Here is a 24,879-nt window from a genome sequence, read left to right on the forward strand (position 1 = left end):
TTCTGAAATTGATCCATTTAAATAAAATGTAAATGAAAAACATTCTATGCACAACCATATCCAATTTAACATTCATTAACTTACTAGCAGGAGTATCCGGCGTTGCCCGGTGACGTTCTAATCCTGTTGACATTTTGAAGAAATCAAATTTGTTTGTTTTTTCTATTTTTTTGTGGGTGCCTAAAACATTTCCCTACACCCATTAAAGAAAATTTACATTTAATATTATGATATCGCACACACTCACACGAACACACACACAATATTCGGGGACAATTTAATACTACCTTTCACATGGCTACAACGTCTCAGCCACTATAGAGCGGTTTTTTAAAAATCTCCAAAATAAAGAAAATTTTTTTTTAATTAAATAAAGTTATTTTGCCTAAAATACTCCCCGACACTCACTGATGAACTTCAGAAAGTTTGACGAAGATCTGTTCAACCATCTCTGAGAAACATGGTGACACACACAAACAAATGGCTCTCTTATAGTATAGTTTCGCAATGACCTTTCAGCAACCCCTCTGTTTGCTGTTGAGACAGTCGGCTTATCATTTTCTAAAGGACGGAGTGCTCCACAATGTGGTGCCTCCTGCTCACACTGGACCAAACAGCGATTACATTTTGTTTTACTAGCAGTACCCGCTCTCCGGGGGATCTTGTTCCAAACATGCAACACGTTCTTTGACACATACGTGCACCTTTATTTGGGCGGTACATATGCAACTTACTGCTCACTCCTGAAAATGAAATAAAAATAACCCAGGTTCCATGAAGGAAGCAAAAACATTCCTCCTGCATATAATTCAAAACACCTCACTGCACTGGAAAGCGTGGGGACAGGAACACTGTACACAGAGAGAATTTGCATCCTTCCCCTTCCATCCCTCCCACCCCCCATGGCCCCCAAGATCACCAGATCCTATGTAGCATATCTGGATGAAATGAACCGAGAACTGAACACACACACACACACACACCGGTCCATTAATTATACTAGAGAAATAGCCGTGCTACGCACGGATGGGAGGCCAGAAGCAAACGGGCAATGCAGATACGGTGAATGCTAAAGCATGAAACCAATAAATTCCACATTCCTGCAGCACCTTCAGTCGCATGTCAGACATGGACAGCAAGTTCGTGAAGGACTTCCATGAAAAACGTACCTGTTCGCAAACAAACGGGTCCGTTCACGTAGAGAAACATCGATCGTGGGTCCGTGGCGAATCTGCATATGGCGATGTCAAAATATCAGAAATTGAAGGCTTTTTTTATTTTAAACGATTCATATAAACATCCGTTGAATCATATCACACGCAAATCATCAAAATCTAAACAGTATCTTTAGAATTTCAATAAAAACCACATCACTGTTCATATCGGTAAATATTATTCCATCGTGTTTCAAATCGTGATCGATACACTATGATCGTGATGATCGTGAATCGTGATCGATAATCGTGTTCACAATCGCTATGTCGTATGTACTCCCGATACGTGTACCAAATTCCCGAATCGTGTAACTGTACCAAATCAACAGTTAAAAGGATTTTGAGCCGATAGGTGTTATGGCCTTGGCAAGATCGTTGGAGACAGCGATCTGTTAGATCTGATCCTCCTCCATGCCGAAGTGCAGATCCTCCTTCATGCCACATCCGATCGATGCAGCTGTGCAGCGATCGGTGCAGTCGTTTGTGCGGCACACGGTGCAGCGATCGGTGCAGCCGTTTGTGCGGCACAAAGTGCAGCGATTGGTGCAAACGTGGACTCCCACACTGCCACATCCTGCTGATACTTGCTCCCGCATGACGTTATTTTCCCGGGTGCCGCACAAACGACTGCACCGATTGAGATTTAACGGATGTTTATATAAATCGTTTAAAAGAAAAAAAGCCTTCAATTTCCGATATTTAGCCTTTTCATTTGGGCCTCCCAATTAAAGCCCCGCCCATAGGGGCTTCAATTGGGAGGCCCAAATGAAAAGGTACCGTTGCTCGACGTAAGAAGACGTCACAATGAACGTCATGCAAACGCGAATGTTATGCGGGAGTCCAAACCTGAGAATGCTGGAGACTAAAGCTGAAATTGGGAAAACTAAATAGCCTATTTTACTCCTGGGATCCCAGGATTATCCACCCAAAATATCTTTGCGATCGGTTCAGCAGTTTTTATGGTACCTTCGAACGGACAGACAGACATTTGGTGAATTATAGTAAGATAGTAAGGATTATTTTGGGGAGCAAATCCCTGAATAGACAGCTCACAGGTGAGAATGCTACTTCTGAGTTATTTTTAATACCTCATGAAGATAAACTTCAAATACATAGCTTATGAAGATGACCGTATGTCCTTGTACTGAAGTGTTGCATCAAGCTTGAGAAGCTTGAAGAATCCCAGGAAGCATAATCCTAAAAGTATCCGGCTCTGACGGAATACCATTTTCGGAATATCAGAGATATTGGAATACCATTTTCAACATAATCCCAAAACATAGCTGACTCAGGTGTTCCAAATTATTGGACTGTCTTAATTTTTCCAGTAGCTTAAATTTGCTGCAGTGGAATTTTCCATCAAGAAGTCTCGAATCTCCAAAATGACATCATCAACAGCATAATGTGACTTGAATTTGGTCCCAGTGTTTTGCGTTCTTATGGGAAGAAATACAAATTGATTAGTGCCAAGCAATTGGAAGAATATTGTGGATAAAGTAGCAGTTAAAATATTCAATCCATTGGAACTGCTTTTCCAACTTTGGAGTTGTGAGCAGGTGTGTCTTCCTACAGGAGAACAAAAATACTGGATATACTGTGGGATGGAAAAGTACGAGCCCACTTAAATCAATGCTAAGCTTTCTCAAATTACGGTTTCAAACATGAATTTGTCATAATATTGAAGATATGTATTCACATTCTTTAATTACCTCCGCCACCAAAGGTGGATGGAGGTTATGTTTTCACCCCTGTCTGTCTGTTTGTCTGTCTGTTTGTCTGTCTGTTTGTCTGTCTGTTTGTCTGTCTGTTTGTCTGTCTGTGAACAAGATATCTCAAAAAGTTGTGGATCCGAAAATTCGGATCCGGCTACTATAATTTTTTAAGTGATTCTTCACCATTGGAAGAAAAGACCAAAAATTATACATAGCAGGATATCTCAAAAAGTTGTGGACGGATTTGGACGAAACTTGGTGGAGAGGTTGTGTGTGTGACAAGAAAGAATCGAATCAATTTTGGTGAAGATCTGGATGAGGCTAGTAGGATATTTTAAACGTAAACTGTTCACCTGGATACAAAACGTAAACTGTTCACCTGACGGAGGTATGCTCGCTACTGAGTGCCGTTCTAGTTCATTATAGTTATTATTGACTTACACTATCTTAACAGAACAAACAAGAAAGAGCAATCAGAGATTGCAGACCCTCACCAGGACGTGTTTTCAGTGGTTTTTAAGGCTTTTGTGTTCAAATAAATATGGCGGCCAAACCACATGACCGATGACGTCATCATCTTTTTCTCCACCAATTTATCTCAAGATGATGCTCAAGAAATTTCATCTTGATCGGATGAAGTGTTGTACATGTCAAATTATGACTTCATAATGGAGGCACCTATGACATCATCAATAACATTTTATTCCCCATGGAGAGTTCTTTACAATGAGCCATGTCTCAATTTTTTCTATGCAGCGCTTTCAGAGATATAGAGGTGCAAATTTTTCCGGTTTTTCAAAGATGGCGCCCATACCACGTGACCGAAGACATCATAATTATCATTTAAAAATTCTGCAGGTGGAGGTACATCTATGGTGAAAATTTCCTGTCAATTGGACCAACGGTTGCAGAGAAAAATCATATTTATTCTGTGCGGACAAACAAACAGACAAACAGACAGACAAACAAACAAATGGACTCAAATGCAATACCCTCTTCTCTGGCGAGGGTAATGAAGCGTGCATACATTTAAGAGAAAGATACGTTTTATGAGAGCAGTCTGACTATGCTCCGGAGTGCATTAATTACAACATCGTTGGGGAAAAAAATCGATTCAAACATAATCCATAAACTAATTAAATCAATCCCAGATGGAGTCGAGGCAGTTCTCAAGGCAAAAGTGGGTCACACTGATTATTGGTTATACATAAAGGCAGATTTGATTTTCCGATAATCCAACAATAAGTGTTGTTATACATCCTTAAGAGTTCATGGAGATCCCTTTGAAGTGCTTTTGGTTTCATATCCCAATGATTGATTTTGTTATCATATCTCAACTAATAAATTTCCTACGGGGCTTGTACCTTTGCACCCCCACCATGTGTGCCTCAGGTTGTGCATAATAAGTGATGTAGATAAGTGTGAGCCTACCTTCATGTTTGCTTTCATCACTGATAACCTGACTTTATTACTTGGCAAAAAAAAAATTTTTCAATTATGTTGATCACTCTGGTTTGTGTGCTTGTGTGTTTGTCTGTCCGCTCACTTATACTTACCCACAGGTCTCAATTTTAAACCGATCTTCACGAACCTTCACCCATTGGTAAAGTTGGTGGTCCGATTTTTAAGGTAGTGCAAATTTTTACGGTGCAGCCCATCGGGTAAAGCCGTCTAGAACAGTATTTGTCCGTCCGTATGTATGTATGTATGTCCCCTCAAACGTATACCAATCAGAGCTGAGGATCTGGTCACATGACAGAGTGATGTGATTACATCTGATTTCATTATGGCGTACGGCGGCTGACTCCACACACCGCCATTTTAATAATCAGGCAAAACATATCGTCGAACCTGTCATATATCACAATCACCATGCTCTACCTTCACGTTTTTCATTCAGTGTGAAACACAAACAAACCTCTTGTTAAAATGACCATCAAATATCGAAAGCATAGCCGTTACCGCTCTTCCAACAATACAGTACGGTACGTATAGGCCTCAGGCCACAGGCCTCATCTTGGACCACTTCGGACAAATTAAGCCCAGGTTTCTTAATACAGTAGTGTTATAATAAGTGAATACATTTGTTAAAATTTCAGTATGTATTTATCATTATCATTGTAGTATGTATGTCTTGAATGTAGTATATATGTATTGTTGCGGATTCGGGGGTCGGCTCTCCCCTTATCAAGGGAGGGTTAATCCCCTTGTCCTTTAAGCTGGCCGTCCCGAGTCCTGGAAATTATGACGTCACTTCCGGTCGGCGGTAAGTAGGGTTGTAAGCCTAATTAGTCTTAGTACCTAAGTACTACCACCGGCCGTAAAGCGAGGAGATAACTCCAACCGGAGCCGCAGCGTTGATGGACACGCCGAGCGAAGCGAGCCGCGACTCAGGCCGTTAACAAAGACTAACCTGATCCCGAGTGGCTTCCAAATCGTGCCACAGGTACTCAATCGAGAAAAGACTAAAGCGATCGGATAAGAGGAAACCAGAGTAGGTAAGAACAAAGAGCGGGTTTATTAATTATTTACAAGCAAAAGAAGAGGAAACGAAAGGAATATACAGGAGGAAGAAGAAGAAGCAGGACACAGGGCAGGCTTACCGATACAGTCTTAACTTATGACCCCAGACAAGCATACACACTCACACGGGATTGTAGTGGTAGGGGAGGAAGGTCCAGGCAGATGGTCAGGCTCCTCGCCCGGTCCCGACTCGTGCCGTGGTGGTGATGGAAGCAGGCCGGCAGCGCGCCGCGTCGTCGTTGACCACGAGCGGACGTTACATATATCGGGGGGACTGGGAGGCTATACGTAATATGTAGCTCGTGCCAACGCTCTCTCTCTCTCCTGAACAATGTTCGTATCACCAAGCTCTCTCTCGGCGCAGTCCGTGCAATCAGCGCCTTTCCTCACAAGTCCGTATCATCGACAGTCCCCTGCGCAGTCCGTTGCAAAATGTGCGCTCCTGGATCAGTCCCTTACAATTGATGGTCCCCTGCGCAGTCCTATACAATCAGCAGTCCGTGGCGCAGTCCTTCACAATAAGCAGTCCGTGGCGCAGTCCGTAAAAGGGCTTCGCGCTTGCGTTTATATAACGCGCTCACAGATCAATGCGCGCTTCATCAAACCACGCCCGCCAGTGAACTCACCTCAGCCCTGGTTGGTTGGCGAGGGCTCACCGGCTCCGCCCTTAACGGCTGGTTGACAAGCCACACCTTGTTCCCGGCGCTCTGCCCCCTTCTTCCTCGAGCTTGACCGCGTGGTTAATGGCGTTTGTTTGAGCAAACTTAAGCTCAACGCAGCGAACGCTGCTGGCAAGCGGAGACGCGTAATATAATTGGGAGAGAGAGGTTGGAAAAATGGCCAGAATGGATTGGGACCTATTCTTATTTAATTTGATGCAACGCAGATTCAACTATTGGGAACACAGCCTTAACTAGACACATAATAAGGAAATAACTGAGATTTCTAAGGTGACCTACATGTTGCTGTGGTCTAGCTATGGGTGCTACCTTTGACCTTTTAAATGATGGAATATTATTTACAAGTATTTACAAAGTGAGGGGTTCTCAAAACCGCAACACTGCACCCTCCTTTCCTCCAGGCCCGTCCCGGGCCGAAACAACTTTACCTTAGTGTGACACTTAGGTGTGGTTACCCTCTACTTTTAACCTCACCCTGAGTGCGACAGTTTTAACACTAAATATGTCCCGCCTGCTGCGTTGCATCCTATCTAACTGACTCATGCCCACAGACTAACCGAATTGCGGAATTATTTCGAAACTACACATTTAGCCGGTGGGGAGCATTATTTACAAAAACACTAATTCTTTACAAACTGTCACCCAGGACCTGTCTTTTGTGGGAAACAAGAAAAAGATGTTTTGAGAAGAGGAAAATCATTGCACTGCACTGCACCGATACACCATACCATATGTACCCATATGCACCAATAAAGAAAATGCACCAAAAGCACCATCATGAAAAAAATGCACCAATAAGCACCATCAAAGCACCAAAATGCACAAAAACAAACATTTTTAAAAATAATAAATGATGCCTTGTCCTTGCTTGTATGCTGGGCCAATGTTTCTGGTTGATCTTCTTGCTTGATGTTACTATTTAATAAAAAGGGCACAAACCGCGTCCGCTTTTTATTATTGATTTGGCCAGCAGGGCCAACTCTGGTGGTCCACCTGCATGGCATGGATGCCACTTTAAAAATAGTGGTCCGCAACCAGATACTGCTGGCAACAATGGTCGGTCCCAGCAGAGGTGCCAGGCCACAGTACGTGTGGTCCATAAGGTGGTGCTAGGCCACAGAATGTGTGGTCCATGAATGGTGCTAGGCCACAGAACGTGTGGTCCATATGGTGCATCAGTGCAGGCCGGAGGCAGCAAAGGTGCGGGCGCACAACTGTGGTCACCTGCACACTCCCCCCCCCCCCCCCCCCGGCACAAAAGAACAATGGTCCGTGAGTGGGGAAGGAAGGACAAGCAGATCAGCGGGCAGGGGCGCAAGGGTACACACCAATACAAAGCAATGCAACATGAAGGGCGCGGGAGAGCGGGCCGAGAAAGCTCATCTCTAACCGTTCGTCACCCCCCATGTCACCTACCCTTGCCCTTACCCGTATTTACACAATTTACAAATCCGTCACTATCATCTTGTCCCCCATTCCCTCTAATGCCAAATTCGTCCCCAATCCCTCCCAAGAAGGAAGGGATGGAATATTAAACAATGTCTCACCCACGTCGAGATGCGTCTTTCATTCCAAATACTTGCAAAAACATGGTGTGGAGTCTTATCACCCAGGTGAGCGGATGCGGATGGTGCGAATAGATTTTCTTCTATCTATGCTTCTAAATGACATTAACTCAGTTTACACTACCCGGGGTCTTGCCCTGTCAATCCATTGGCCATCATTACACTATGTGGTTGTAAAAACCAATTCCCATTGACCAATCTGTGGTGCACTCCAATTTTGGGTCTCACTCCCCCCGATTCTTCAACCTGTGCCCTCGCACTATTTCAGGGTTGGGTCGTGTGGCTCACCAGCAGGTCCGCTCACCTGCACACCTCCGCCACTGCAGTTGCTACCAGAGCTTACCTGCTCCTCACCCTAACCTACCTGGGGAAGGCCCTCCCTAGCGCTTACCCCCTCGGTGCCCTCTCTGGCACTGGGCTACCCGGGTCCTTCTTCTGGATCCTCGGGCCCCATTGAACTCTAACTGGCTCCCAGAGCCTACCTGCGGCCTCACCTGGCCGACAGACTACCAGTGGTGGAATGCCCATTCAACCATTCTTACTAACAGGCCACACGCCCAGCCATCCCACTTCACTCATGCACCAATCCAAGCAGTACTCTGCTACTTCCGCACCACAGATGTCAATCTCCAACCACAATTTACCTACTCCCTCTACCTACTTTTAATCTACCCTCCCCGGGTACTCGTGAAGGGGTCCATCCTTCCCCCATCCACTCCTTCGCACCATACACTCCACTCCACGTATTCCACAATACTCACTCCACACCATTCATTCCATACACCTGTACTGCACTTGCACACCAGGCAAGCCATTGCACTCAATACACAATTACAATCATCCACAATACTCCGTTCATACACTTTCACACACACACACATCCTTCTCGAGCATTGCCTCTCAATTCCTCATTTCATCTTAAACCTCCTGCTCATACACAAAGCATCATTTAAACTAACTACTCCCTTACATTAGTGCTCCCCGTAATCCCTTATACTAAGCACTCCCTCGTCGTTATAATCCAACTACTCTACTCTACGTCCCCACTACAGGTACAAATGTCACTACTTAATTCTCATGTCACTAAAGTCATTTCTAAATCCTAACATTATCCTAACCCTCCCGGGCTAGTTTTCACTGCCACCCCATAAACCTATAGCTCATGTGCCCAAAGTAATGATGTGAGGGATGGTAGGGCTACCATCCCTCTGCATCATTATCGCCATCGCTACTACTATCACTATTCCAGTCCACTATCTTGAGCCTCTCATGCGGGAATGCATTCTCGTCACAGCTCGGCTTCGAAAAGCCGGCAATGCGTACGGGTGGTCTGTCTCCTGCAGGTTGGGTCCGTCCGGCATTCGGATTCAGGGGAGGAGGTTTTGTCGGGCCAAGGCTCCAAGCACCATCCCTACGCAGGGCCTTTCGCTCCCATGCGCGGTGGCCCAGCCTTGCCCAGCCGGAGCGCCGCCACCACAAGGGGGCGCCGCTCCAAACCCTTCTCCTTCCCCTCGAACCGGGCCGATCGCCTTGCCTGGCAAAGCGCGGCACCGACCATGCAGGGCGGAGCCCGGCCCGAATTGTGCAGGAGCGACGCGGCACCGAACCCCGCCGACCTGCGCAGCAAACAAAGAACACCACGCCCCGAGCGCTCGCGTCGGCTGTACGTCGGCCTAACCGCTGCCCCGGTCAACGTCGATGCCTGACTCGCATGCCCACACCATGCGTTCCTTTCCATACTCACAAAACGCAGCGCTCCAACGCCTCTCATACATCCCACACACTCCGTGCATTCTGTCACTGCACTCTCTTGTGCACACCACCCAGGCACATTCACACACTCCGGTACACACCTCTCTCGCGCACACCCTGGTGCACTCTCCCTTGGTACGTACTCCGTACCACTCATGGGGGTGCACTCTTGCATCCACCCATTCAGCGCATACCTAATCACGCGCACTCCCGCACAAACACATGCCTCACCATGCACTCCTGCACACGCGCCACAACCAACTCAGTTGTGCAGCCTTGCACACGCTCCTCAACCAACTCACTCTCTGTATCACATTCATCACACATACACCCTGTTGTACACTCTCCCTTACTTTCACGCTCTGTTGTGCATTCATTCTCACTCTCTGTAATGCACTCGTGCTCCGGCGCCATTCGCTCGCGCGCGCCATTCGCTCTTACACAGCGCACAAAGGACCTTCCACGAACGCCCGGGTTCCGTCTGGATCCCAAGCGCGTGAAAAACCCTCTCGCGCCAAACACTTTTCCGCAAAACCTCTTCGTGCCATACACCACCCTACTCACCTTGGCGCTTCCTCCTCTTTGCTCCACCACCTGCAAACTTCCATTTGGTTATGCAGCACGACATCATGATGCGAGCACGGACTTCGCACATATTCCATTTTGTCCTTCCGCGAGCGCTTTTCTAAGTCCGAAGTCTCTTCCGTCCCAATTTCCATGATAATGATTTTAATTTCTTTATTTTTGATGACCGCTGGCGCTAATAAAATTTTCTCTTCTACTGCGGCGGTCGCCGGCTTCCCCATACCCCAGGTCGCGATCTCTACCCCGGTCCACGTGACTTTGCCTTGCTCAACTTAGCTTTCCCCGCGCTTCTCAAGCCGCATTACCTCGTCGCGTACCATTGTGCCCCTCCCGCGCAACTCGCGGTCTCTTTCCCTCTCCAATGCTTTTACCTCATACGTGGCCTTGTCCCTCGCCAACCCCTTATTAATTTTTCGGGCCCGGCCACCCATGTCCTCCAATTGGCCTCCTAATTTGTTTTCTACTCCTCCCAATTTGCTGTCTAATCCCTCAAATTTGCTGTCGAACCCCCCCAATTTGACTTCTAACCCCCCAATTTGACTTCCCAATCGCTCACTATTCTTTTCCATCATTTGTTCCATTTCTCTGCTGGATTTTTCAGCCATTTTTGCCGTATACCCCATCATCTGTGCCCTGAAAAGGTCCATATTCACTGGCGCCGCGGGCTCGGCTACCGCGGGCATGTGCGCGGCGCCGCCATTTTGTGCGCCTGCAACCCCTACTGCTGCATCCTCATTAATTTCCTCCTCCATCTCTCCCACTTCTTCCCTGGGGTCCTGGGTTGCCTCTAACTCCTCTTCTATTTCCCCCACCGGCATCCGATCGCCTTGATTATCCATGGCACGATTTTAATTTGGTTTTTAATAGTAAATTTTGGCCGCTCGTAATTTTTGACCAAATTGTTTTTTTAGATAAGAAAATTTGGTTCGGGTCCAATCCCACGCCCAGACACCAATTGTTGCGGATTCGGGGGTCGGCTCTCCCCTTATCAAGGGGGGGTTAATCCCCTTGTCCTTTAAGCTGGCCATCCCGAGTCCTGGAAATTATGACGTCACTTCCGGTCGGCGGTAAGTAGAGTTGTAAACCTAATTAGTCTTAGTACCTAAGTACTACCACCGGCCGTAAAGCGAGGAGATAACTCCCACCCGAGCCGCAGCGTTGATGGACACGCCGAGCGAAGCGAGCCGCGACTCAGGCCGTTAACAAAGACTAACCCGATCCTGAGCGGTTTCCAAATCGTGCCACAGGTACTCAATCGAGAAAAGACTAAAGCGATCGGATAAGAGGAAACCAGAGTAGGGAAGAACAAAGAGCAAGTTTATTAATTATTTACAAGCAAAAGAAGAGGAAACGAAAGGAATATACAGGAGGAAGAAGAAGAAGCTGGACACAGGGCAGGCTTACCTATACAGTCTTAACTTATGACCCCGGACAAACATACACACTCACACGGGATTGTAGTGGTAGGGGAGGAAGGTCCAGGCAGATGGTCAGGCTCCTCGCCCGGTCCCGACTCGTGCCGTGGTGGTGATGGAAGCAGGCCAGCAGCGCGCCGCGTCGTCGTTGACCACGAGCGGACGTTACATATATCGGGGGGACTGGGAGGCTACGTACGTAATATGTAGCTCGTGCCAATGCTCTCTCTCTCTCTCTCCCGAACAATGTTCGTATCACCAAGCTCTCTCTCGGTGCAGTCCGTGCAATCAGCGTCTTTCCTCACAAGTCCGTATCATCGACGGTCCCCTGCGCAGTCCGTTGCAAAATGTGCGCTCCTGGATCAGTCCCTTACAGTTGATGGTCCCCTGCGCAGTCCTATACAATCAGCAGTCCGTGGCGCAGTCCTTCACAATAAGCAGTCCGTGGCGCAGTCCGTAAAAGGGCTTCGCGCTTGCGCTTATATAACGCGCTCACAGATCAATGCGCGCTTCATCAAACCACGCCCGCCAGTGATCGTGCACGGCGCTGGTTGGTTGGCGAGGGCTCACCGGCTCCGCCCTTGACGGCTGGTTGACAAGCCACACCTTGTTCCCGGTGCTCCGCCCCCTTCTTCCTCGAGCTTGACCACGTGGTTAATGGCGTTTGTTTGAGCAAACTTAAGCTCAACGCAGCGAACGCTGCTGGCAAGCGGAGACGCGTAATAGAATTGGGAGAGAGAGGTTGGAAAAATGGCCAGAATGGATTGGGACCTATTCTTATTTAATTGATGCAACGCAGATTAAACTATTGGGAACACAGCCTTAACTAGACACATAATAAGGAAATAACTGAGATTTCTAAGGTGACCTACGTGTTGCTGTGGCCTATCTATGGGTGCTACCTTTGACCTTTTAAATGATGGAATATTATTTTCAAGTATTTACAAAGTGAGGGGTTCTCAAAACCGCAACAGTATGTATATGTATATTGTGTATGCATTGTATGTATATATTGGATGCATTGTAGTATGTATTGTAGTATGTATTATCATTTTAGTATGTATTTATCATTTATCATTTACATGAGTTAGTAAATGATAATAATATAGTAAATATAACTATAACACTTTAATCCCAATGTCGTGAATACAAAGTTAATGGATTGAAGCGGTGTATGGTTCATGATCAATGATGCCAACGGGTATAGGATGGGAGGGGTTCGGCACTAATATTAATAACTGCAGAAGTAAGGAATTCGCCTCGGTTTTTTGATAGTAATATCATTTTCGAAATAATGATAACGTAATGTTAATATTATAGTAAATCTAATCGTAACACTAATCCCTTTGTAGTGACTGCAAAGTTACTGGAAGTTAAAATATATCATCTACATATTAAAGTAGCGGCTGTTTTGTGTCCGTTACGTCATTACGTCTATGATGTCATTACGACGGCTGACTCCACCGACTGACATTTTAATTTACAAGTACACCCGCTCACTATGGGAGTGGCAGGAAGGGTCATTCCTCTTTGGGGTATATAGATTACAGTCAATCTATGGTCGGGTCTCAGGAACATTGGGTGTGTGTTCATTTACCAAGTTTCTTGTGGAGAGATCATGAAGTGATTTAAGCATTCGAGCAAGCACTCCATTCAAAACCGTTAAGGAACGGCTGGCTTGGCAAGTGCTAGCTAGCTGCTTGGTAAATGAGCACACATCCAACCCTTGTGGGGTATATAGATTACAGTAGATCTTCGCTCAGTACTGTAAGTTCAACTTACCTCACGGATGTCGGGATTCCTCCAAATTTATTTGTTTAATGTTATAAACAGCATCAGCGACTGTTAGAAAAGCTAATCATGTGTGTTTGTGGTTTATAATATTTTACAAGCCCAGCTACGCTGCGTTAGATTTTTGGTCTTGTTTTTTAGGGTAGCCATTTTTTTTCAACATAGGCCAAAGGTCAACCACTTTTATCAAATTCCTAAAATCCTCAACTTTCATCCAATTGACTTGAAATTTGAATAGAATTTACAAATCAGCGAACTGAATTCAACCACCAACTATTTATGAAATCAACATCGGACAAAAGGTCAACATAGGCAAAAAGGTCAACAACATTTTGTAATTTCTAAAATCCTCAATTTTCATCCGATTGACTTGAAATCTGAATAGGATTTTCATATCAGCCAACTGAATTCAACCACCAACTATTTTTGAGGTCAACATAGGGCACAATGTCAACATCGGCCAAAGGTCAAGCACTTTTTCTCAAATTTCTAAAATCCTCAATTTTCATCCGATTGACTTGAAATTTGAATAGTATTTTCACATCAGCGAATTGAATTCAACCACCAACTATTTTTGAGATCAACATAGGCCAAAAGGTCAACATAGGCCAAATTTCTAAAATTGTCAATTTTCGTATGATTAACTTAATATTTGAAGACGATTTGCATATCAGGTCACAGAATTCAACCACCAATTATTTTTGGGGTCAAAGGGATGCTCAATCGAGTGCCATTCTACTTTGTTCTCTTTTGCCAAGTGTCACTCTATGAGTGATTTTTCATCTGTTGGTCTGAGTTTTTTTTTTACTCAGTAAGAAAGCTGATAAACTCACTTGTTTGGCTTGCTTTGTCTTTCTATGTCAAACATTCTGCAAGTAAGCACAATCGAAAGAACACCAGCAGATAACCAAATTGTGCTGGCAGACTGACCCACATAAAAGTGAGAAATGCTCAATTTTTTAAGTTGTCAGGATTCCATTGATCAGTTTGATAGAGAACATTAAGAAAGAAAACTGCGCAAATCATGATAGGAGTTTTAATGAAGAGAACGTAACACGGGTCGACATTGTTGATTAAAAATAAATTTCGAAACAAAACGTACAATCGCTTTTCACTTTTTTAACATGGAAATAAACAGCCAGCGACATGCTGTTTAGTAGGTGTGCAGGACCGCTGGCTGCGGGCTTTATGGAGAACATCGAGTCTTTTGGCAAATACACGATCAGGTGTGCAAAAGAAGTGTTGAGCAGCCGCAAGTGGAAATATTTAAATCATTCCAATAGCTGTCATAAAAAAAACTAGACATAAAGCTCAAAATATTTAAGCTTGAGCACTGTGGGATTAAGTTTATTTTCTTTCTTTTTCAGCATGGAGTCTACAGAAAAGTGTGAGGCAGTAATTCAGCATTTCCATGGAAAGTTCTTACCGGGAATTCCAGGTGAGATTGCAAAACATTAATACATTCTCCCTATTGAGATGTAACATAATGCTCTACTGTCAGCACTGTAGTTTACAAAGCTGTAGTTTGCATGCTAACTATGCCTTGATTGTGATGGCAATAAGGTGGAGCATACCTACAGTATATGTGGATGGTGGAGTGGTGGATAAATTGAAAAAAGTAAGAGGATGGGAGGGAATGGGAGACAGAAAGGTAAGGGGAGTGTTGGGTTGGGATATGAGAAAGATCAACGTTAAAGAGGGAGATTGTGAGGAAATATGAGTAGAGGATGGGAGGGGTGAGGGGAGGAACAAGTTAAGAATTTCACCTTTTTAGCATAATAATTGATAGCCCCTAACACTTCTTCTTTCTGTAATGGCCACAATTATTCCGATGTTCTTGTCAGTTGGCCGGTGGAAGTTTTGGCCCCGGTCTTTTGGCTGGCCAGGTCTGATGTTCGACAAAGAAGTTTGGGCAGGAATTTGCAATGTGTTCATGGTGCCAGCGTTAGTTCGCTTGCTCTTCGTGAAGGACACCGTGAGAGCTTTAACGTCCACCAACTAATTCTGGTAGACGGGACGCCCAGTTTAACGTAAATCCGAGGGACGGCACACACATTGATGAATCATCCTGCCTGTGAAACAACGGGTTGACAGTTTAGAGCTGGATCGGGATTCTAACCCAGGCTAAAAAGCTTAGAGGCGAGTGTGCATACCTCTAGGCCACTATCTCATTCAATTTGATAAAACGGTGACTTATGTTGACCCTTTTCAACTTTGAATATAAGATGAAAATACAACTTTGGAACTTTTACCAAAACTTCCAGTGTGGTTTTGCCTTACATTCAAAACTGGTAAAAAGAAAAAGAAAAGAGCTTTTCATTTTGACTGAAAACAACTTCCCACTGCTGGTTTCATAAAGACCAGCAAATGTAGCGATGTGCACCAGGGTGTGGCCACGACGTTGCCAGGCTCGGTTCCACTGCATTCCTGATGTGCGTGCATTGTGAGACTGACGCAGTTGGCGAGTTGCCAAATCCACGCAATTTGGATCCCCTTGCGAGATATCGAACCCGTCTAGGCCAGGAATATCAGTGCGCATGCACTTCCGATTGGAAGCCAATGGCTTGGTTATGAATTTTTAATTGCCTTAAAAACCCCAGCCTTCCTTTAATTTGAGCTTGGATAAATTGGGTTAGTTTCCTGCCTGAGCTTTGTTAAAAGATGTATTTATCTGAAGACTCAGCACCAGGAAAGCTTACGCTTCGTTTTATAGTACAGTAATATTAGAATGCCACAGTTTGGTCTACAAGTAAACAAAGCAGCTGCATTAATGTACTCCTCGACCTAGAATGGCACAATCCTCTATAAATTATTGAACTAAGCATTATTGCAAATTTATCGTTTCTAAAAATGCTGCAGATCCTTGCACTTTGTGGTTGAATGCATTGCATCGGGTTGACATTTCAGCCGTGCGCAATCGAATTGGCATTTGAGTTTGAGCTTTTGTCTCGAGTCCTGTTTTCTTTGTTAATTTATTTACTGTTTTCTCATGTATTTGACCTTCATGTAATATATGCATAAGCTCCTCCGTGAATCTTGGGCACCAGAAAGACCAACTGAGTGTCTGATTGCAAAATCCTTGTGTGGAATTTTATGGCCGGATTTTTCTAACAGGGTCAAATGAACCTTTACTCTGCAAGTTTGCTGATGGAGGCCAGAAGAAGAGGCAGGGGCATGGAAAGTTTGCACCCAATGGGAGGGTGTGGCAGCGAGATGGAGATGGGAGAATCGTATGTTTGTTTTACTTTTAAAGGAGCTTTTATGGACATGTTGAACCCAGTTGTTAACGTTATGATTTATGATACAAATGCGTGGGTAGTTGAGAGTGGCAGAGAGCAGAATAATAATTTGTGAAACAGAAAAAAAAACCCTGTGTTTGATACTCTGAAAGGAAAGGGATATTGCCGATGGTAACGTATTTTGTTGAGGTGGGTTCAAACCAGAGCTAGTAAGGCCGTTGTGAAACTCACCCAATGTTCACGGACCATTTGGCGTGGATGCTTGCTAGCCCATTTCCTGGGTTGATTGCAGATTCTGAAGGCAGCCACAGAAAGGCTTGTGAAGTAAAGGGACTTGATTGAAGGCAATTCTAGAAGAGACCATGTAATCTATCACTGTCTGATTGGACTGCCGGGGGCTAATGAGGCCATATGTTTTGGTCGTTCATAGCAACGTAGCCAGGGTTCCACATCTCAGCATGGCATGGCCTTTGATAAGCATATAATATGTAAAATTGTTTTGATGGTGAGGCTATCAAACACCATAAATAGCTATTTTTTGTGCATGTGCCAACGCAGCATGCTCTCAGAGATTGCATTCCATAACCAAAATGGGCAATGCCTTACTCCCGTTACAAAGCAGCGAATGAACCAACTTGGAAAGAGTTTTGTTCGGGAAACTTTTCCAGGTTAATATTCTCCTCTGAAAAACACGCAGCCAGACGTGAATATGTCGAGTCGAAGTTTGTGAAATGTATTCTCAATTGAATGAATCGGGTTTATTTTTTAGATTAAGTATGTTACAATTTTCTTACAAGAAATGTCCCAGATGTTTTAACTATTGATATCCATGTGAAAGTGTTCATGCTGTGTCTGTAGAATATATGAATGAATGATCGTTTTAAGGCCATTTTCCCCGCTAGGGCGGGGGTTAGCCTTGCGGGCCCCATGACCTCATAGTTCCCTGTTTGAGGCAATGTTTTTATGGCCGGATGCCCTTCCTGACGCCAACCCTTGGTCGCCTCTTACGATGCGCAGGGATACGGTGTACCTATTCTAAACCGGGGTACACACTGGGATCATCCATCCCAGCAAGCTGGCGCTCAATTTGCAAGCCTGTCTGTAGGTGTATTTAAATATATATATAGGTGGAAAAACCTGTTTCCAAATAAGTTGCATGGAATTAATTATTAAAAATACATCATTCTATTGTTTTTGGGCAAACACAAAACCATGCCTTTCAGAGATGAAACTTGGCTTTTCCTTTTACTCTATGGCAATGAAATCAGTGTTTTGTTAAAATCAAAACTTTTAAGAAACCCAACTGAAAGCCTTGATATGTCACTAGTAATGCTTTTGAGAGTGTTGAAACCCTGGTGTTGGGCTAGCGGCTAGGGTGCCGGCTTATGATCCTAGGATCCTGGGTTCAAATCCCGGTCGATCGCTGAATTAACGCCAGGGGGGTTGACTCAGCCTGTCATCCTTCCGAGGTCGGCTAATTGAGTACCAGTTCACTGGTAATTCCCTGTTTGTCGTTAAAGGCGGCGAAAAGGGTTGGCGTCAGGAAGGGCATCCGGCCGTAAAACATTGCTTCAAAAAGTGGACCAAAAAACAACAACAACCACCGTTCCCGAAAAAGGCCAACCCCCGCCTTGCGGGGAAAAATGGCCTCTAAAGGTGGTTATTATTATATGTTAATGCTTTTGAGAGTGGATTATTTCTTCCCATGATGAGTTTTTATGCTTTGTTTCCTCCCAGGCTGGTGTGACATTGACCTATGACCCCACTGCTGCATTACACAATGGGTGGGTGACGTTGTAATATGGAAGATTATTTGCAGTAATGAGGGGGTGGGCACTCCCATATTCTTCTGGCCTTTTGTGAACATATCAAGCTATATATGCACCATTCTCTTAGGGATTAAGCTTATCTCTTCAAAATTTGCCCAACATTGGGACTTTGCACAACTACCCAAATTATTTTCCCCATTTCATTTTTCCTTTTCTCTCCACCCAATTTCACTACTTTCTCAATATAATTCTTGTAAATTATTTCCCCCATCAGTCTTGACGTATGTGTTATTGCTTGTTATCTCCAAATGTGGATTTCAGAAGGTGGAACAGAGCCATCCCAGGTCTCAAACAAAAGTATCTTGCATGCATGCATATATGTGTGAGAATCTTTCATTTCTTTTCAGAATCCAGATAAGAGAATCTTTCATTACTCCCGCAAGGGAGTAATGCATTCACTTGTGTCCGTGTGTGTGTGTGTATGTGTCTTCGTGTGTTTGTGAACAAGATATCTGGAAAAGTTCTGAACGGATTTGGATGAAAGTTGGTGGGATGATTGCCCTTGGGATAAGGAAGAATCGATTAGTTTTTGGTGAAGCTCAGGATATTATTCCCGATCCAGGAATTTTTTGAAGGATTTTTTTACCATTGGAAGATCGCGCTCATTTTTTTTAAACATTATCTTCTATATATTCTATATTTAACATTGTGATATGAAAATAGTTTTCATATTTGTTGTAAATGTAGTTTAAACTCGTGGTTATGCGTTGGAGCTGTGTATTTTTTTAGCAGCGTCGTCTTCAATGTTCATTTTTTTTTCTTCTAATAAAGACATATTCTGTAATTTTAAAACCACCAAAGTGTGTATTAAGTTTCCCCGTTTCATAAAATGTATCGTTTGATACGTATAATGCTTTAAAACTGTTTTTATTTTATTTTAATTTTTACCTCAGAAGAGATATCAACATTTAGCTCAGCGAATGTCAATCGCGGTGTCAGTATTTCATGAACTTATAAAGACTTAGTTCCAGATTTGTCAATGGCTGAGGTATATTAACAAACGAATAAAACATATTTGGCAAAATTCCAACTTTTTAAAAAAAGATCACATATTCAATCAGGGTTGTGAGAGGCTGAAGAAGAAACCTCACATGGGCTTCCCAGACCAAATAAATAATTCTGGTTCTGGCTCTGCGATTTTCAGGTTTATTACTCCTGCCAGGGAGTAATGCATTCGATCGTGTCCGTCCGTGTGTGTGTGTGTGTGTTCGTGTGTTTGTAAACGAGATATCTGGAAATGTTCTGAACGGATTTGGATGAAAGTTGGTGGGATGATTGCCCTTGGGATAAGGAACAATTGATTAGTTTTTGGTGAAGCTCAGGATATTATTCCGGATCCAGGAATTTTTTTGGGAAATTTTTTTGGGAAAGATTTTTTCTGTTTTACTGCATTAAAGCTTTTATTCTTATTCTTAAATGATGTTTTCTCCTCTAATCCCGAGATATGAATGAAATGAATGAATGAATGATCGTTTTAAGGCCATTTTCCCCGCTAGAGCGGGGGTTAGCCTTGCGGGCCCCATGACAATCATGGTTCCCTGTTTGAGGCAATGTTTTTATGGCCGGATGCCCTTCCTGACGCCAACCCTTGGTCACGCTTTTACGATGCGCAGGGATACGGTGTACCTATTCTAAATTGGGGTACACACCGTGATCATTCATCCCAGCAAGCTGGTATTCAATTTGCCGACCTTGGAAGGATGACAGGCTGAGTCAACCCCCCTGGCGTTAATTCAGCGATTGACCGGGATTCAAACCCAGGATCCTAGGATCCCAAGCCGGCACCCTAACCGCTAAGCCAACACCAACAACCGCTAAGCTCTTCCTTATTTGCTTAAATTTGCGAAGTAGATCTAGTTTTTTTAACTTTTGGGTTGGAAGCGCCTTCATTCTTTAATTCTCTGACAGGGCTTACTTTCTTTTTCATTTATTGTTTTGGGGAGAGGGGATGTTAAACAAAACGTATTATTCCAACTAAACCCACGGCGGGATTATGCGCTCTACTGAGTGGCGTTCTAGTTTTTTTATAGTGATTCTTCACCATTGAGAGATGGGGCCAAAAACTATATATAGCATGATGTTTCAAAAAGGTATGGATGGGTTAATGAGAAAACTTGGTTGATGAGATGAGATTTTCCTGGGAAAACCACATTTCCAAGCTGGCCTCCAAAGCTAGTCATGGACTGGGCATCCTCCGTCGTGCGAAGTCCTTTCTTGGCACTACTGATCTTCTCATCACATACAAATCTTTCATCTGCAGCTTGATGGAATACTGCTCTCCTATTTGGGCTGGTGCTCCTGCCTCACACCTAGCTCGGCTTCATGCTGTAGAAACCAAGGCTTTTAGATCATTGGAATGTACCGCAATGAAGCTGATTCTGAGGGCCTTTCTCCCTCTCATCGCAAGCAGGTTTGTGGTCTTTCTGTCTTTTACCGACTCCTCTCCGGCCTTGCTCCCGCTGCTCTGTGTTCTGTCCCCCAAATATTCCTGCAGGACGCACAAGATCTGCCTGCAACCCTCTTCTGGTGAAACTTCCAAAATCAAGAACCTCTGCTCACCTTCACTCCTTCATTTTTCTTTTCTCCCGCCTCTGGAACAAACTCCCACACTTTCTTCAATCCCACTCATCCCTCCAGGTCTTCAAAACAGCTGTTCACAACCATCCCTTATCTTCCCCCATCCAAAACCATGATCTTTTCTACCCCCGTTGATACACCCCAAATCCACATCTTTCAATCTCTGACTTCATTCCTGAAATTCCTAGTAGTGACCATTTGTTTTATACTTCCCCCCAACCCTCTCCCTTCCACAGATCTACTGATGTCCCTGTTCTCTACTGTTGATGTGCTTCCCTCTCTCCCTCCCCTTTCTGTCTCCCGCTACCTTTATTATACATTTTATGTGTTTTCTGTTTGTGTCTTTGGATTTTATGTGTTGCTCTTACACAAGCCTCGACTTTGTATACAAAAAAAAAAGATGTGTTGGGTAGGTGACAAGAATAAGTCGATTTTGATTTAGGTCTGGATTTTAGATCCGGCCTATCAGTATAATACAAAACATAAACTGTTCAGCCTGGCGGAGGTATGCGCTCTACCGAGTGCCGTTGTCGTTGATATTGCATCAGTATTTACAGAATCCTCATGACTTTTTGATTTTAAAAAAGTCTCATTTTATTCTAAATTGCTTGTTAGGACCCATCATCATTAGTCTGCAATCATCTGAACGAAGGTCTACTGAAAATAAAGTAAGATTTATGACTTCAATGAAATGATTACTTAGAAAAGACAAAATCTAAAGGAAAGTGAACTAACAGGAAGAAATCAAACAATACTTGATATTGCAAGATTTAAAAAGTCTGTTCATAAATCTTTGACTTTTTTCAAATCCTTCCATAACTATTTTCGAAACCGTCCATAACTTTTTGAGATGTCGTGTTGTTTATCGTTTTTGTCCCCTTATCTCTCTCTTAATGGTGAAGAATCGCTTTAAAAATTCTAGGATCCGGATCTTCACCAAAATCTAATCATTTCGTTCTTGTCAAACACCCAACCTCTCCACCAAATTTCATCCGAATCCCTCCACAACTTTGAGATATCCTGTTCACAGACAGACATGGGTGAAAACATAACCCCCGCCCACCTTCGGTGGTGGAGGCGATGATCTAAAATGCATTATATCTCTTAATATTTTTCATGTTCACTTCAGCCTTTTTATTGACAATGGAAAGCTTGTCTTGGGTGCATCAGGGATATAACAATTTGATTATCACAAAATATATTTTGCGATAATGTTCAAACACAATGCAGCTTAAATTTGCACCTTGGTGACTTGATAACCCTGAGTCTGGTTGGGATGAAGATAACTAAACTTTTAATTTGTTTCTTGACTTGTTTATTTTATCCTAAACATCAGCAGAGCGGATTGTGTTGTTTTATTCACCTTTTCCTATTCTTTCGTTGTTTTGAGTGACTTGTTAACTCGCTCCTTCAGCATATGCTTAATTTCCTTCACCTTTTATGGATGTTCTGGGTGGTTCACTCATTCATCACTTTGAGTTTTGTATCTTGACAGGTTGTACGGATCTCCGTACAGCATTGCAGCCAATCGGGTCATACCGCATACATCCATCACGCCTTACCTTCACAGCAGTCCGATCTCCACATACCAGGTATGTGTGGAATTGTATGACATTATCATTTTGCATCTATTGCAGTGCATTCTCTAGCTTTTCTGTAAGTTTCTGTAAGCCTGTACAATTTTACTTGCAATGGCTTTTCCATTATTTGCAAATTAATTAACGATGAACCCTTAATTTTCCTGAAAGTTATGCATATTTGGTAATTATAGAGCAAGGTTTTAAGGATCGTAGCAGAGCTTGTGAACATTCCATATTAATTGCATAATCAGACATGAGGTTTATCAGAAGCCAGAAGAGCACATCCTGTATCTGCACATATTTGCACATATTTTCATTTTTAGCTCACCTGGAATGTATTTCGAGGACCTTATGCGATGGCACATCGTCCGTCAGTCCTTAAAAACTTGCAACTTCTTCTCCGAAACTGCTGATGTGATTGTGACCAAACTTGGCACAAATGATGTTTGGTATGTTGTGACTAAAGTTTGTTCACGGCATTAAATTTTTTTTAGGTCTAAGGGGGTCTACCGGGGGTCAAAGTGGATCCAGGTTTGACCCCCCAAAATAGGAATTCGCTTTTTCCTTTGAAACTACACACACTATTCCTATGAAACTTGACCATAACCTTCATCACCCATGATCTATCAAAGTTTGTTCATGTTATTAAGAAAATTGAGGTCTTGGGAGGGTTTATGATAAGTCAGCGTGTGTCCAGGTTTGATCCCCCAAAATAGGTATTTGCTTTCCTCTCTGAAACTACACACACGATTTCAATGAAACTTGACCACAACCTTCATCACCAGCGATGTACCAAAGATTTTTGACGGCATTAAAAAAACCCGGGGTAAACGGGGAGGGGGAGGAGGGGGCTCAGCGGCACAGTCGTGCCCTCAGCCAATGATACTATGCGGCAGCATTGTGCTGCATATTAAAGAAGAAGAAGCTTCTTCCGGATTTTAGTTGACGTCTGTGAAAGACACAGAAGAACCATCCAACCTTTTTTAAGCAATGCCACCCTTGGAGAGGAACTCAATCCATGGACACTTTTCTAGCTCACTGGCTTTCGACAGCATGGAATGGTCTCCCCCCAAGAGTTTAACTGGCAAAAAATCTTGTAAGCTTTGTAATGGATTCCTAAGTAGGATCGATGTGTGGCAGGCACCCCCGATTGGTCAGTACCCTTGCAGCAACTGCTGATGTTGCACAAGGGTTCACAATCACCACTCCAGTGAAATGGTACTAATTGGCATATATACTTTTTGTGGTGTGTTTGTTTGTCTTAAATGGAATTTAATTTGAATGTATTAAAATGCTTTTAATATTTGATTTGTCAACTTTGGATGCTCAATATGTTATTTAATTATTACCTGTGAGCTGAAAATCTCCTTTGATATTTGAATACTTTAGGTACACATGCACCCAATCCTGTCATTGTTACTTATCCAAGCCATGGTTCAGGCTCTACCATGGACCACTGGTCCAGAGGGAGAAGGGTAATAGCAGAGCTCAACTTAGAGGTTTAACGTTTTGAGCTGATTTTTGCAGGAATTAATTTGATCACAGAGTGTTTACAACAATTGCCTATTATTTTCCAAAGACACCGCAGTGTCTTCACTGTCCACCAGAAATCAATGCTGGCAGATGGGTCATCAACTCAATGTCCTAGTACAACACTTTGATGCAACACCCTTCCTGTGAAGTCACAGCCCGATTATTTATTATCGCGTCAATAATCAAACCAAGACAAGACGGCTCAAAGGCAAGTGCGCTGCCTCTGCACTATCTTGTTGAACAACGCATGATCCTTTTAAAAATCATAGGAAACCACTTTCCAAGTTGCAAGAATTGCCTGTGTGTATCCGATTTGCTCGTCATCAACAAAAAAGCACAAATTATCAGGAAACTCTCACATTGCTTAGTTTCCAAGAGATGGAGTTAATGGAGTTCTAAGAAGGAATGATAAGTGGCTGTTGTACAGTCAGCACCTCCATCAGGATCGTTGTCATGAAGTGGAAGATTACAGGCAACTCCAGCCCTGATGATCGATCTGGCACACCATTGGAAATTGCCTTAGGAGAGAACAAAACCATGTGATGGATTGTTAGACAGAATAGATGTGATTCTTTTGCCACATCAAATCTCTATGATTTGATGAGAGTTCGGGGAGTCATTAGGATGTCAGGTTGTACCAGTGCAGTTTGTCAACCTCAGCATTCCATGGAATTCCATGGAAAAGCAGCTGCACAAAAGCCTTTCATCTGCTGCCCGATCAAGGCATCTTGTCAAATGGCATACTACAATGAATGGGCATCCTGTGGCCATGAAATGTGGAAACAGGTTTTGTGGAGTGATATGGAGTCGAGATACACAATCTTCAGGTTTTCTGCCATAGTCTGCTGTGGTGTGCAACACTTGCTACAGGCTGAACAACAATG

General features: G+C 43.6%; 1 protein-coding gene across 7 annotated transcripts in view; it reads left to right on the top strand.

The window, feature by feature from the left end:
* LOC137410963 (RNA-binding motif, single-stranded-interacting protein 1) overlaps window positions 1-24,879 on the top strand; it is a 125,975-nt gene that overhangs the window by 36,564 nt on the left and 64,532 nt on the right. For all 7 annotated transcript variants that reach the window (XM_078768924.1, XM_078768925.1, XM_078768927.1 and 4 more), the window contains exons 3-6: window positions 14,605-14,675; window positions 16,352-16,467; window positions 18,214-18,260; window positions 22,378-22,474. In XM_078768924.1, the coding sequence (XP_078625050.1) occupies window positions 14,605-14,675; window positions 16,352-16,467; window positions 18,214-18,260; window positions 22,378-22,474 (331 nt within the window). The remainder of the gene's footprint in view (window positions 1-14,604; window positions 14,676-16,351; window positions 16,468-18,213; window positions 18,261-22,377; window positions 22,475-24,879) is intronic.

The sequence above is a fragment of the Myxine glutinosa genome, unplaced genomic scaffold, assembly GCF_964187855.1.
Source record: "Myxine glutinosa unplaced genomic scaffold, kmMyxGlut1.1 SCAFFOLD_712, whole genome shotgun sequence".
In the NCBI taxonomy this organism is placed as follows: domain Eukaryota; kingdom Metazoa; phylum Chordata; class Myxini; order Myxiniformes; family Myxinidae; genus Myxine; species Myxine glutinosa.